The sequence below is a fragment of the Zootermopsis nevadensis genome, unplaced genomic scaffold (genome assembly GCF_977971745.1).
Source record: "Zootermopsis nevadensis isolate Lab colony 2312 unplaced genomic scaffold, Znev_1.0 Znev_ptg000016l, whole genome shotgun sequence".
NCBI classification, from domain to species: domain Eukaryota; kingdom Metazoa; phylum Arthropoda; class Insecta; order Blattodea; family Termopsidae; genus Zootermopsis; species Zootermopsis nevadensis.
In genome coordinates, this window is record NW_028259148.1 from 9,967,672 (window position 1) to 9,983,315 (window position 15,644).

At 36.3% G+C, this 15,644-nt stretch overlaps 2 protein-coding genes across 3 annotated transcripts; both read left to right on the plus strand.

The window, feature by feature from the left end:
- The first annotated feature begins 3,054 nt into the window (after window positions 1-3,054).
- LOC110828678 (cuticle protein 19) lies at window positions 3,055-7,510 on the plus strand. 2 transcript variants are annotated; one of them, XM_087349620.1, is made up of 3 exons: window positions 3,055-3,208; window positions 4,747-4,917; window positions 7,022-7,510. In XM_087349620.1, the coding sequence occupies exons 1-3, from the start codon at window positions 3,194-3,196 to the stop codon at window positions 7,241-7,243; spliced, it is 408 nt and encodes a 135-aa protein (XP_087205746.1). In that variant the 5' UTR covers window positions 3,055-3,193; the 3' UTR covers window positions 7,244-7,510. The 2 variants fall into 2 exon arrangements, with proteins under 2 accessions (XP_087205746.1, XP_021917300.1); XM_022061608.2 differs by having other exon boundaries at window positions 3,063-3,208; window positions 7,019-7,510.
- A 5,548-nt stretch (window positions 7,511-13,058) lies between these two features.
- On the plus strand, window positions 13,059-14,556 carry LOC110828663 (cuticle protein 19). Its single transcript, XM_022061586.2, has 3 exons — window positions 13,059-13,156; window positions 13,588-13,704; window positions 14,221-14,556. Exons 1-3 carry the CDS (start codon window positions 13,142-13,144, stop codon window positions 14,464-14,466), a joined length of 378 nt encoding a protein of 125 aa, XP_021917278.1. The 5' UTR covers window positions 13,059-13,141; the 3' UTR covers window positions 14,467-14,556.
- Window positions 14,557-15,644: the final 1,088 nt, after the last annotated feature.

A 15,644-nucleotide genomic window follows, 5' to 3' on the forward strand; every position in this document is an offset into this window, starting at 1 on the left:
GAGTCAGAGTAATAAATTTGAATTTCTCGCTAGAATATGAGTCTATCGAAGTAGGCGAGCTTGCTTGAAAGAAATCACTAGATGTTTCATCAGCTTTGTAGCATACGTCTTGCTGACCTGCGAAATTAAAAGTGCGTATATATATATATATATATATATACATACATACATACACACACACACACACACACACATATATATATATATATATACATACATACATACATACATACATACATACATACGTACATACGTACATACATACATACATACGTACATACATACATACATACATACATACATACATACATACATACATACATACATACATACATACATACATACATACATACATACATACATACATACATACATACATACATACATACATACATACATACATACATACATACATACATACATACATACATACATACATACATACATAAACACAAAGCAGGTAGCCTGCAAATTAATGGCGCCAAGCTGACAATTTATTAATTGAATGAAATGATGCGGGAATTTTCTAGTAATGGTGGGATCTTTTAAGCGCAGTAATGACATTCGGACTCCATAAAAGATGGAAAGTCTTTTACCAGCTAAGAGACCATCAGCATCTCCGGAAGGTCTCTGATCCACCGAGTTTTTACCTGTACTAATGGAATAAATTTTGCATAAGATTATAACAACGGAAACAAGTGAAGCCTACCAAGCAGCAGACGGCCGGCCGGTTATGGAGAAAGTCCTTCTACCCTTGTAACACTTTCTAAACTAATGTTACACTTTACAACGAGCAGTGAAGCCACAAAGTTAAATACGTTTTCATGGAACAACAATTTAACTTTCTCGTAATATGGTCGAGTTTTCGTACGAATCCACCGAGTGTTAAGAGCGAACATAAAGCGCTTTATATGATTTTGTTTCCATTTTTCGTTCTAAAATGCTCATGGAGTTGATCTTGTGACTACCGCAGAAGCCGTTCATAAAACGAAATTCAACCCAGGCAACTCTCGGTTTACGAACGTTCGATTTTTAAAATTTCGTAAAGTCCCCAATAGATAGAGTTCCTTAAAAAACGAAATGCCAAACGTGTAGTGAACATAATTGAAGATATAAATAAATAAACTTTTTTAAAATGTATTTATTACAATAATTATCAGAAAATTATTGTATGATAATTATACTGAACTCTTCTTGGTTAATAAAACGAATCTAGCCAGTAAAAACCGTTGGTTTACATGCCACGCCGCGTAGATTGTTTTCTCGCATAACATTATAATAAAACGTATTGTATAGACCATTCGATGTTTAGTACATGGTTTTAATGCTTTAAAATTTCTTCTAACGTTACGATACGTATCGTAAAAGCTCAGGAATGCAAGATGATCGTAACGAACAACGTCTTGGAACGGGATTCGTTCGTAAACCGAGAGTTGCCTGTAACTTGTTTACAATGCTTGACCTATGTTTGATACTAAGAAAAGAAACCCAAAATAAAATAATTTTGAAGGTAACTGCCTTCTGTAGTGTTGCGCCTTGTAGTTTTGTATAAACTGGCCGAATGTTTCAGAGGTGCTTGCCCAAAAGACAGTCATCTTCATATTCGTCGCAGCCGGATACTGAAATCTCACATAAATATAATAGTGTTATGTTATCTGTCTTCTTAAGATCCAAAACGTAGACCTTCAGACCGGTTATTACTGTCGATTCGTACAGTTATTTAAATACTTTTCGTTAATTACACAAGCAATGACTAAAACTCTGTGACAATGATTATTTTATTTTACTTTTGACATTTCTGAAAACGTTTCAGTTTAAAAGCATCGTAAAGTAAACAAACGAATGAGCGCAAATTCGGCAAATTAAACTAAATCTATTCATATAATATACTTACTTGTTCTAGGGTTACTTAAAGACGCTATATTAACATTCAGAATTAAGTTCCTGAAACAGGATCTTTCTAGAGAAGTTAATAGGTGCTCACCTAGTCAAGAAATTCCTTTTATGAAACCCAAAGTTTCAGTCAGATTTCGCCACTGGTCCCTATTCCGAGGCAGATGAATCCATCCAACATACTACTACACTATCTCTTTAAAAGACATTTTAACGTCATCCTCCCGTCTGAAACTACCTATTCCAAAAGGCCTCTTTGTTTAAGGTTTCTGTACAAATTGATTAATTACAATAAAATCGTGAGTACAGAGTCGGAAACTATGCAGAAAAGGATATCGTGGAAATTATTTGAAGACGTTCGCTAGAAGGTTCTGAAGAATACCATGAAAGTCTGTCGCTACACGAGCTCTTGGTGAAAGAAGATTCTAACTTTTTCACGTTTATAAAAGTAACTGTGATGTAAATTATCCTATACTACTGTTTAACGGTTTGAAACGTAACACTGCATACGTATGCGTTCCTAACATAAGCATACTCCGAAGAAGTGGATAGGTATTTACGCACAACGCATGTAGAAACGCATACGTAATATTCTGTAAATAGATATTACTGGCATGAAGTTAATATAAAGTAGAACTGGCCACAAAAACCGGCAAGTATATGTGAAATTAATACACGTAATATGTAAATTTACCCTTTGGTTGGCTATATGCCTAATCTGCATGTCAGTGTGAATGCCACTGGAATTTAAAGGCTTCGACAAGCCATGCGTTCATGGGCTGTTAGACTTACAAAGAACGATATTCATATCAAAGTGTCGAATCAGAGATGTAGCCCTTAGGACTGGTCAGGTCTATCACACACCTCGTGGGGCAAAGACAGATGACAATGGAGCAATGATTTAATGATGATTAGCAAGATAAACTAAAGAACCAGGAAAAAATCTGGTCCAGTTCCACATCGTCAACTACAAATATTACTTGAAGTATCCTGGGATTAAATCCGGGTCCCCACGGTAAGACGCCATAGCTCTAGCAGCTGATACCCTGCTGAATGTATGAAATATTAAGAGAACTTTTCTCTAAACGTATGCAGTGATGCTTGGAGAAGTGTGAATATCCTCTGTTTCGTAGCGTAACTGTAGTGCACTTTATTTCGTTGCGTGCAGATGGCAATGCGCGTAACTGCAGATAAGTTGCAGTATATAAGATACCCGTGTGTCTAAAGCACCATCATTAGAACCAGCAAAGGCAACATATAACACACGACACCGTGCAGACTCGTCTCACACAAGGAAATTATGTTTAAATTACAGGTAAGTGTGCATACGAAGAGGTGCAGAAACCAAAATATATTATTATGGATCCAGTTTCTGGGTAATAACACTTCGTAAATTAGGCTATATTTCCATAGTTTGCTGTATCCATCTTCAAAGCGAAGTTTGCAGATGTCTGCACTCACACAAAGCATTCGGATGCAATGACTATAAAGTTTCACCACAACCTATGCAAGGATTATATTTATAAACGTGGATCATTAATTAAAAGTATCATTAAATTGAATTAAAATTAATGCCACATATACATGACTATTGTGCAATATAAATCTCGTGTATCGCGGTACAAATAATAACTCATAATGTAAAGAGTTCGTAACTTCGATACATAGATCTGGCTATATAATATGCAAATGTTGGTTGATGATCATTCTTTCATGGCCTACTTTGTACACGTACTTCTGTCATGGCCTACTATGTTGGTCTATATGTACTTCAGTGGAACGCAACACAGTTATTATAACCTCGATAAAAGATCATATTTAAAATCGCACTACTTTAAATCGCATTTTTAATTAATAAACATGTGAATATATTTATCTGTTCATTATATGACATTGCTCAATTTTCATTTCTGAATGCTGCTTTGTTATACTTTTCAATAAATGTGTGTTTTGAACTTGGCTACTACTTTAGATTTTATCGACTTAATTAGAAATTTTCTAGAACAGTTGTAAAATATGCGGAGTTCGTTACACCTAAGATTCCTTCAATCCAATAAATTAAACTTAACTGAATTTAGAACAACATGTATCAACGAGAATGAACACAGTTCTGCCGTACCAAATTTCAACTAAATCGGTCACGTAGTTTGGGCGCTGTAACTTGCGGACAGATATGTGTTGAAACTAAGAGAAAATATCAAATCTTTGTTAACACCCGCCACAAAACAATTTACAAAATTTCATCTCATTGACTATACCCAAAATGTTTACAACTTATACGTTTATCATCACAGACCCGATGTTAGAACAGAACTATTGTTACATTTATAAATAGTTGCTACAGCCTACGTTAAAATTCTTTAAATTATTTTATACGTGTATAAAACAGAGATAAAATTGTCTGTTGCCCAGTCCAGTAGCTTATTTTTATGTTTTAAGCCTTCGAAGAAACATAGTTCCTCCATATAAGGGGTTTATAACATTTCATGTAACTGGAATTATAACTTTTATAGTAAGTGGGTAGTTGTTAAGAAACTATACTTCATCGTAACGCCTTCCATACTGTTTTCTAGTTAAAAATTATATTTAATTAAGATTTTTCAATGGTATTCTAAAACTTATATTGTTGTAAAGACAGACAGATATGCCAGGATAGGTTTATTTAACTGTTTTTACAAGTTTTTGTGGTGATTTCAATAAACTATGTTTTATAATGTTATATATTGTCATAATTACTAACCGGGATATATACCTCAATCCTTGAATTTAATTTTAAATTCCATGTACATTTCTCTGATTGTCAAGTTCAGCCTTTAGTATTAAAATTTCTTATCACCATATTTCTTGCTGCAGGGTGCAGCTGTCTTTGCAATGTTGGCTGCAGTTCTTGCCAGAGTCCAGCCCTATCCATTTCTTAGCGATTATGGTGGTTATGGGGGAGACAATGGTGGCTACGGTGGTGCTGGTGGTGGCCATGTTGACAACCATGAACATAAACTTCTCAGACAAGTAGTCGACCATCACGTGAGTTTTCTGAGGCAATATAGTCCTTTTTGGGTGTGATTTGAAGAGATGGCCTTAAGTGAAATACTATAAATGTACACCGGTTTAGCACATTGGCATTGAATTCTAAATAAATGAAAGTTTTCTGTGATTTCTGGAGTTTTGAAGAAATATTTGTATTGTGCAACTAGTTTTCCTGTGGGCATTTAATAAATAGATATTTTCAACTGCCCACAATTTGACATTTTTCACCAATTCCGTGGATAAAATTACATTCTTCTCATGATCTATTATTGTTTACCAAGAAAGATAACAAATGTGATTTTGTCGTTATTTATAACATAATAAGCACAAAGGGGCTAAACAAAAAACAGAATACTGTAACACAGTAAAAGCAGCATCGTCCTATTAATTACAAAATAAAACCACATTCAAATACTCAAGTTTAAAATATATTAAATTTAACTTCATTATAACAATGCTTAAAAATATATTTCGAGCATTAGCAGGTAAATATAACGACTAACAAAGTAAAGTAATCTCTGCTATTAGGTCTGTGTACAGAGTTCACACATAAACTTATTTGAACCTAAGTTGGCTACAGTTCGTTTCCAAACACATTCTACAAACACAAGAAACAAGATCCAAAAATTATATCTAATAATTACTTACTTTCAAAATCTTCACTGGATATCTTTGTCCTTAACCTTATTATAGATCTTAGGCTGACACTGTTAATAAACTGTGACTGTAAAACCATCAGAGAAAAGCCACAAAACATACTTTCTCACACAAAGCTTCAAAGCCGCTCACTATAAACACGCCATCTTTGACTACAGGAAAGTACCAACATGATCAACCTAAAGACTCAAGGTTTAAAATCAATCAACAGCACAGGTGTGTCATTTTAGGCTAGTCTCGCCAACGCCCACATAACTGATGCAGTGTGTCAAATAATATTAAGAAGGTTTTCATAATTCCAACGGATCACGAAGAATTAAGGAACAAAACAGCACTCAAAATTAGTTGTGTATTTATTAAACTAAATCTGAAGGTCTATGACGGTGGTGTATTAATAAAACAATGAGCTCTCTATACATTGTAAATCAGCTTGATTTTATGTTAAAAACGATGCTTCGTTGACTGGAATCCTCCATGCGCAGATTTTTTCATGCGGATCATAAATTAAATGCGTATTTTATTGTAAATGACAGCGCATACAGTCCGTATGCATTGGATAAAATCATCGTCTTTCTTCAGAAGCTAATGGTTGTTGAGCTAGTCAAGAACCTCCCATTTCCATGTTCTTCACGGTGTTCACAAAAGCCTGCCAACTTTTCCCTATCCTGAACCCCATGAATACAGACCAGACATTCACACGCTATTTATTGAAGATGCTTTTTAATATTATTATCCCATCTACGCTCAGTTGTAGATACCACATAATCAATTCTGTCTGTATTTCCGACAAAAATTCTGTATGAATTTATAATTTATCCTAAGCGTCCTACATGCCCCGGCCATCTCATGATCCTTGACTCAGTGATAAAGCAGGATTTGAGGTGTTCACAGCACCGTGTAGACTGGCACAAGTTTATCAACGTTGGTAAAATTTAGTGAATCTACACGGCGCTAAAATCCAAAAGACAGCTATCTACATTTGGTAACAAGAACAAATTACAAAATTACGTAATGCACAACTTTTAACATCGTATTAATTATTTCATAGCAGGTCCAAGTATTCTTCTTATTGCTCAAACATCTTACGCCTTCTCTAAACTGATGTTATAATTTGGATTTATCTTTCCTGAATTTTAAGCACCGTCTCTTGAACTGTTCCGTTTCTCTCCACCCTAATAATTACGATTACATAAGAATTTCCTGTACAGACAAGCAAATGTCAAATTTAGATCTTAATCGGGAACTTCTGCGTGCTTAGTTTTGTTGCATAAAGCAAATGCACTTCTTCCAACGTTACTATATAACCACTCAATTCACATTCCTCCAATACAACACCAATTCTTTTATCTTCATTGCAGCGTTGAACAACAAATTCCTCACTCAACACTTGTATTTCCTCTGAAAATAACTACATGTAACACGTGTTCTGTTGTGCTTACAGCAGGCTCATCCAAAGTACAATTTCAATTACGCAGTCCACGACCCACACACAGGTGATGTCAAGAACCAATGGGAGACGAGAGATGGCGACGTAGTGAAGGGATCGTACAGTTTGTTGGAAGCAGATGGCTCTGTCCGCACAGTGGACTACACAGCTGACAAACACAGCGGCTTTAACGCTGTGGTGAAGAGGACAGGTCATGCTAGACATCCGCAGAAGACATGAACTAGGAAGCCGTCAATCCCTGCCTCTAGTCGAAATACCAGATGGCGGAAAATTGACGTTAAAACAGTAGCAGAAATGAAAGAATAGACAGATTTAAATCAGAAACAAATACATATTTTTTTTACAAATATTAGTTATGTTCCACTCAACTTACGTGTGTTTCATTCTTATACGTTAAGCTGTTAATTGTTTTTGTTGTGTTTAAAGAATGTTTCGTCTCCATCCTGTACACATCATTGCAATTAAACATTTTATTGTTAGAGTTCATTTGTAATTTCAGTTAAGCATTTGGTGGTTGATGTTGCGTGAGTGTGAATATTATTGTTTTTTTATAAGTTAGTTAAAAATATTGTATGCATTAAACTTACACGCGTTGTTATAAAATACCCTAAACTTGTGATATAAAATTTTAAAACAATAACAAATTCATTTCGCGTATATTTTACCTAACCCCAAAGAATTTGAAATCAAAAAATATTTCCAAACATGTAAACATTTCACATATTACTATCGTGGTAAACACAATGGTTTATGGTGAGTTACGCATGTAATCAAAAGCTGAAGGATAATATTAAACTTTTATTATTAGTGTTCTGTCTGACGACAGGTCCATATATTATGAACAGGATCCTCCCATCCTCTTCAGGTTGTCAGGGACCTGCTCATACATATATACATTCTTGGCAGATGATCAGAAGTGGTTTGCCATTGCCTTCTTCTGTGTGTGAGTGGAGTAATTTTTGGGATGCCACGGAGAAATCGGGGAAGCCCCCGGAGGAAAACTCCGTGTTGCCTAGACCACGGCCTTGCCCAACACAAGTTATAAATTCGAGCACCGCCGGGAATCGAACCCGAGACCCCAGGCTTACAAGGCTAGTGTTCTGACCGCTAGACCAAACAGGCTACATTAATGCGGATTTCACTTAACAAAATCCTGACTGGTTAAAAACGGATTTTACTATTAAAAGTAATTAACTTTACTCAGACACCAGCCAAATGAAGCCCCTAAATTATGACCGAGGGTGTGGGAATATGCTGCTTGGTCAGGGTTATCACACGTCGGCGACGTCTGAATATGGAACAATGGAGGAATGGTGATTACAGTAGGAACTGAAGGACTTCGAGAATATCTTCTCCACCCTAAACCTCACCTGCAGTTGCCCGAGACTGAACCCGGATGTCACCAGTGAGAAGACAGCGTCTAGCCGCCTGAGCTACGGCACAGTCTGTCAAAATTGAAGAAGCCCTAGTAGGATTTAAGGTTTTCACGGCGATGAGTACGTAAACAGTTGTTTCTTGGGTTGTAGCGGTTTGTAGCCTGACAGAAGTTTGCCAACATTTCAGTGGTCCATGCTGCCTCCATTATCAGGGCGATGTTGATAGAGGCAGCAAGGACCTCTGAAACTTTGGTGATCTACCAGATTACACGGCGCGACAACCCAGAAGTTACTCATCTTCGCTAAAAAATAATTGTTTTAAATAAATAACAGTAAAAATATATGTGCATATTCTTACATGTCGTATACAGGAGTACGCACTCTTTATCAGCAGACAGAAATATTCAACCTTTTAATAACACTGGCTTCACTTCTATCTAAAATACAGTTTTATCTTTGCGTTGTATTCAAAATTACTGCTAAAAAAGTCCAAGTCCTGACCAGCATCTCAGAAAGAATTGGGTTAATACTAATATATTCGCATAGTATGACCCGTAATAGTTGAAAAGAGTGGTTTTCTTTTGTTGAACAGTAATACAATTTACTGCAGTCTTGTCTTTGCAAATGGCATTTAGAGTACAAACTTTATAAATTAAATGTGAAAACTTCTTCATGTCGACTAAAGCAAGATTCTTTCCAAGCGCACCGTTGCAAAACCGACAACCTAACTACAGATTCCCGCCAAAGGCAGACTCCGCCATACGCAATAGACAATAGGCACTGCGTGCAAACGGGTGAGAATTCTTGCAGTGCGTAACTAATAACAATATTCTACTTCTATTGTTGTCGGAAGAAAGTTAGAAGAAAGAAATTGCGATGCGTAGTAAAGATTTTCATAATTTATACTCTTCATCAAATCAAAAAATGTGATCACACTGACAATACAGTGATCAGATAAGGAATAAAATGAGTTGGGCATTGAACACGGATATTAAAGATGATGGCTGTATAAAAATAGTCGAGAAACATTAATTAATGAGATTATTCCCTTACAGATGATTGACTGTTTCACAGCCATGCAATACCACATGCAAGAAGGAGATTGTATTTACGTAAGTTTTAATATTTACATTTATAGATTGATGGGAAAAGACAAAACAAAGACAATAAAATAAATTAATTGCATGAAATACTGTATTCAGAAGAAAATAGTATTAGACTGTCCCTAATTTGTTCTTAATGGAGTTAATTTAACTAAACGCTAAACACCAATGGGCAAGAGTTTAATTATTATTATCGAACGTTATCATTATGCACCTGAAATTTGGTTAAATATGTGTTTAAATTATTTAATTCTCTTTAAATCTTCATCCCTAAATAATAGTAAACATTATAACAGTCTGTTAAACGTAAAATATTTGGGGGGAAGGCAGCAACATTCTTCTATCATTATCTGAAACTATCTCATGAACATAATTTATGACACTTGAATATCTAAGCTACGTTCCCCACGACAGATCTGAGCCACGGTCTGTAAGTTCGTACTGTGCACAAAATAACGCAAACAGCAAACGCATGAACGTGTGGTATTTAAAATGATAAAGCGCTGATGAATGTTGCGGTCTCGCTAGGAAGTCATTAATATTCAGTTTGAAATAGAGTACATCACAAAGGTTGTTAACTGCGTTAGGTTACTTAAATTATGAAAATTGGAAAATATTATTCTTTTAGTTACCCTAAGCAGAAAGTGAATAAAATAAACACATAATGGGAAGGCTATACCCGCCTGATCTTAAAATTGCTGTCACCGAACCTAAATCAGTTGTCCACGTAACTATGCTGTGGGTTTTGGAGGTCCAGTATGACCTCTGGTTTACATGAAGTTAAAACAAACTCTGTCAATACCGGATAATCAAACGTAAAGAATATCACAACATATTCTATAACTTGTATTTGAAACGTTTCTAAAATGAAGAATTTTTTTAACGAAATACAAGAATGAATAATTTATAGGTGTAGGCCTATGTTCTATGTTAGTGTGACTAGCTTTACAACTGTGAGTTTTGATCTGTAATAAAAATTCTATATGAAATAATGTTTACAGCAATTAAAATCATGGTTATTGTTTGTAAAACCTTGTAGTTACACCTGACAAATTTAAACCTGTCATAATCTACTAAAGTAAATAATGCACAGAATCGTATCAGTACATAACGCAATTTCTAACGTAATGTTCACGCTGGCCTCGAGAGGCAGATTTAAAAATGAGGAGTCTTACATTCTTCGTACATCTATAATTTCTTTCTAAAATAGTAACACGGAATTTACACGCAAACACTGAAGAAAACCGCGGTAATGTCATGGTAGGGGTCCTCCTGTCGGCTGTAAAATTTACTCTTCCTTTCGGATGTTTTCTTTGACCACAGCTACAGCAAGTCTCACATATTACAGATCACAATAATCCAGATCTATGTGTACCTGAAGGTGAATCCATTATATTCAGGGATTCTAATGTCATGGATGAAAAATATTTCTCAATGCAACTACGTACCTCAAGAACTGCTTCAAATCTACGTTTATGTTCTATCTATACAGAGTGTTCAAAAAGTTACAAAACAGTAAATACATAGTTGTAAGACTACAATACACGGAGACTGGCAGCGTGGTTATTTTTTGTCTACGTTGGTAGCGCATATATACGATATAGTTGGTCATTGTTGACATTACGTTAAATGCAAAATGGTGTTGTGCCTAAATGTAAACACGTTTTAGTTCTAACATGTTTTTAGAAACTGTGTTCTCAACTTTCTGAACGTTCTGTAGAAGTGAACTTATAAAAAAGAAACTTGCTCAGAACAGTAACTGAGAAATCGATTACGATCTTTTAGAAAACAACACACTGTAATGTTGTAGGTGGATACTGACGTTTCGGATGAACATACTGTCTCCATTTTTAGAGTAGATGCGTTGAAGGTAGAAGCAAGCGGTTCCTCCGAAACGTTGGAAAATAGCTACATGACTAAGCGTGATGAAAAGACACAAAAACAGGTAGACCAAGTCTTGATAGACACAAGACAATTAAGTATACAGCCGTTTCTCCTATGACGCAGTAGTTGCGTTCCTGGAAAACATCGTGTCGTGAAAGAGTCCAAACCAAATTATGGAGATAACATCGAAATTGTAACACGCCACACGAATAAAACATTTAGAAACAAAAGCATGGGATATCTGTAGGACAAAGTTAATTATCGTGCAGTAGGAACAAAAATATCGTTTCGAATTTTAAGACGCCATCGACTGCAAGACGCATCTTGATTTAGAAACAGGTTGTCACGAGAAACGACGCTATATCGATCTTAGACACCATTAAATGTTAGACGCATCCCATTGTCAGAAATGTTAAAAAGTGAAAGGAAATGCAGTTTTATGAAAACCGATTAACTTAATGAAGCATTTGTCCAATGCATTGCCTACTCAGAATTTCCTCAAACAAGCAGATGATTTATCATCATTGGTTTTCAACTTCGCTTTAGACTAAACCAAAAAGAATATCCAAGAAACAAAGAAGGGGTGTAATGAATGGGACACATCAGCTTCTGGTCTGTGCTAATGGTACTTTTTGAGCGAATACATATATATCATAAAGAAGCTATATTATATGCTAGTAAAGGAACTGGTCTAGAAGTAAACACAGAGAAAACTGGATATATATTAAGAAAGGGTTTAATTGTGGGAATGCAGTTCGGAACCTTATGTCTTCTGTCATCTAACAACTTAAATATTAAAATATAGGAAATCAGTATTTTACCTGCATATTTTTGTATGGATGTAAACTTAAATCTCAAGATAAGGGAAGAGTGCTGAGAAGAATACTGATGGGCCCAAAAATATGTATACACAACATGACTTATAGTCATCCCTTGATGTCGGTATAAACTTAGTATTAAAGCTTTTATACAGGTTTTTGTTTTGTTCAAGTGTGTATTTGTACGAAAGACAGATAAATAACAAAAGGCCACAGAAAACTGCACAATGAAGAGATTCATAATTTGCACTCTTCACTATAAATCGGAATGATAATATGAAGGATGATGGGTGGATGGGACATGCAGTGAACAGGTGTGTTGAGAAGCGAGTATAAAGTATTGATTGAAATTCCTTCATGAAAGAAGTCACTACGATGATCTAGGAGTAGATGGGAGTATAATATTAAAATAGTTATGCTAACTGCGTTGGAGAATGTAGGCTGGTTTCGTGTGATTCATAACAGTAACGGGGTGTCGGGCTTTCTTGTCACGGTAATGAATCGGGTTCCATAAGAGCTCGGAATTCCTTGACCAGCTGACTGACTGTAAGATTCTCAAGACAGAATATGCTTCAAGGGGTTACTTAGTTACATAATGTTACCTATTATTACTATACAGTTACGTAATAACACTTTTAATTACAATCGCGCTCCGGTAAGCACACAGTACTGACCATTAGATCAAACATTTCTGTCTACAGTATCCTGTTTCCTGAATTCCTATATGGTTTCCTGTTCTGCGTGACTATGGCTCGTCAGGGAAGATACTGGGCGTTGTGGGGTACGCTGGTGTTTTCACAAATATCTGTGCCAAGCTCCATCGTCACGGTGTATCGCCACAATTAAAATTAGTTCAGTGTATAAAAGGAGGTGTATCTGTGTAAACAATATCATTCGGTCCTCAGCGTCTCCAACACAAAACCAACTCATCTAACAATGCAAGGCCTTCAGGTATGTTCTTGAAATAATTGTATACATCGCTCGACATACTTAGTTAACAACAGTTTCCATTTATTCAAGTGTCCACATGATAACTTCAGGAGTACAAATCTAAATTTTGGAAAAAAATTATATATTTATAAACGCAGCCCCACTATGTGTAGAAACATGGCGGTTACAGAAGTTTCAGATATGCTTGAAGCCTTATCGTTCTGTTGATGGAGGCAGCATGCAGCTCTGAAACGTCTGTAAACTTTCGTACGTAGGCTACATCGACTACTCATACAAGAGTTTCATTTAGCTCGGCTTCGACGTCTTTTCTGTACAATACTAAGTCAAAAATTTGTCAATGGAAACGTGTCTGCAGACAGACAGTGAAACTAAGAAATTCAGAAAGTGAGATACAAAGAAGCAGACTGTGAATGAGTTCTGCACTGTTGCAGATTGTTGTTGTATGCATCATCGTAGCCTTCGTCGCTACTGTCAATGCATACCCTGGATATTACGGGCATGAAGAATACGAACATCTATCTGCAGGTGAAAAGGAGGATGATAAGAACGTAAGTGATGACAATATAACAGTTTAAGAATATTTTTGTTATGTGAATAATAATTTTCCTATTTTTTTAATTTGTTACTGAAATACCTTACGGCTCTTTAAAAACAACAAAAATACCATCTACTTTAACACCCAGGAACTCTGCGTTTTACTCAGTGATTATTTCCTTAAACTGCATTAACCAACTGATCTCATTTATAAGCGTTGTATTTTGAGATAGGAACTTACTTTTGAGGTGTTATGAGATGAACTTTGTTAGTAAAGTAAAACTGTCCCACTATACGCCATACATACGCTTGACGGAAGAGGTGGTATAACTGCTACTCATTCTTAACATCGGAACTAGATGGGGTAGGTGGTCAGCATCACGCCCCGGCCGTGCTTTAACGCTGATACGCCTTTCTAGCAAGATACCCTAGACATGAACATTATGAGCAAGTTGAAAGTCCTATGATGTTACGACGATGTCATGGATACGAACCAGTGTCTTCTCATGCGACGCACGTGTCTGTTACAGGCCTACCCCCAGTACAAGTTCGAGTACAGCGTCTATGATCCTCATAGCGGCGATGTAAAGAACCAATGGGAAACAAGAGACGGTGACGCGGTGAAGGGGTCATACAGCCTCAAGGAATCTGACGGTTCCACCCGCGTCGTAGAATACACTGCCGACAAGCTCAACGGCTTTATCGCGGTGGTCAAGAAGGCCGGAGGTCACACCAAGCCCGAGATAACCTACCATGGTGCCAAAGCTCCGTACTGATCCACTTGACAGTCAGACCAATTCCACTTTACATATTATTTATTAATATTTATACATACTTTTTGGTTAAATAAAGACGAAGTAACTCAATATTGTCGACTCCTTCTTGAGAAACTAATAGTTTCTCAGTTGATAAAAACATCCTTTTCGTTTGTGGAATTAGAAGATTCATTACGGTCTTCGTAAGAACCAACCACAAGTCCCTAACCTGAGCTAGAATACTCCAGTCCACGCCCTAATCCTTTCACACTTAAATTTCCCAAATGGTATCTTGACTAAATTTGTTTATCAAACGCCTTGAACCAAGCAGGCCTGCAACTGACTTCTCTTTCCGATTCGGTAGTCAATGAAAGAGCACGCAGTTTCAGTTCAAATGGCTGGTTATAAGATAACACAAATTGAGAAATGTAGGCCTATGCACAGTTTAAAAATTCTGGCGTCTTAGCAATAATCTGGCCTTGAATTTTGCTGATGACACCAGTAACTGATATGTTGTACTGAGGTCAATAACCTTTTCATCAACGGGCCGTCTGGCTGGGTGATGGCGTCATCACGGAGGGTGCCTACGTGACTCTGTAGCTGGCTGCAGTTTTCTCCGTGCGGATTCCCCACTGCAACCACAAGCATCAGGGTGACCTGGTGTTTCCCAAAGGAGGAAATTCCTCACATATTTGTAAATTTGCAGTCCCTGTTTCTGACCATAACTGAATTAAAATGTATCGACAAATTTTAATAAAACCCAATATCAAATTTCATGAAATTTATTCAGAGATTCTTGAACTGTAACTTGCTAGCAGAAGGACGGACATGATGAAGGTAATTGGTGTATTGTTGCAAAGTTTGGTTATAAAAGCGCTGAACTGATCATCACGTATTCTTTTTTGTCGAAGTCCCCGTAGAGATTGCCATAAGGTGGTAAAGCATCTTACATACAAACGTGACTGTTTCCAACATCATTATCGGTTACGCATGGAGTGTCCTGACTCAGAAATTCCATAAAATAAAATGAAAACAGTAAAAGTAATTGTTTATATGTAATTTACAACTTTCATCTCTTATAAGAATTTGTAATGAAAATTAAGGCCTCAAATAACTTATAAACATTGTGATACAATGCTTTAATCACAGAAATATGTATTTTAATGTGTATTATTAATATGCAGTTATGATCTACACTT

Excerpts from the sequence above, each read along its gene's own strand:
- LOC110828678 (XM_022061608.2), top strand. Across the intron at positions 4,918-7,018 it reads GACAAGTAGTCGACCATCAC|CAGGCTCATCCAAAGTACAA; the intron begins GTGAGTTTTCTG and ends TTGTGCTTACAG.
- LOC110828663 (XM_022061586.2), top strand. Across the intron at positions 13,705-14,220 it reads AAAAGGAGGATGATAAGAAC|GCCTACCCCCAGTACAAGTT; the intron begins GTAAGTGATGAC and ends TGTCTGTTACAG.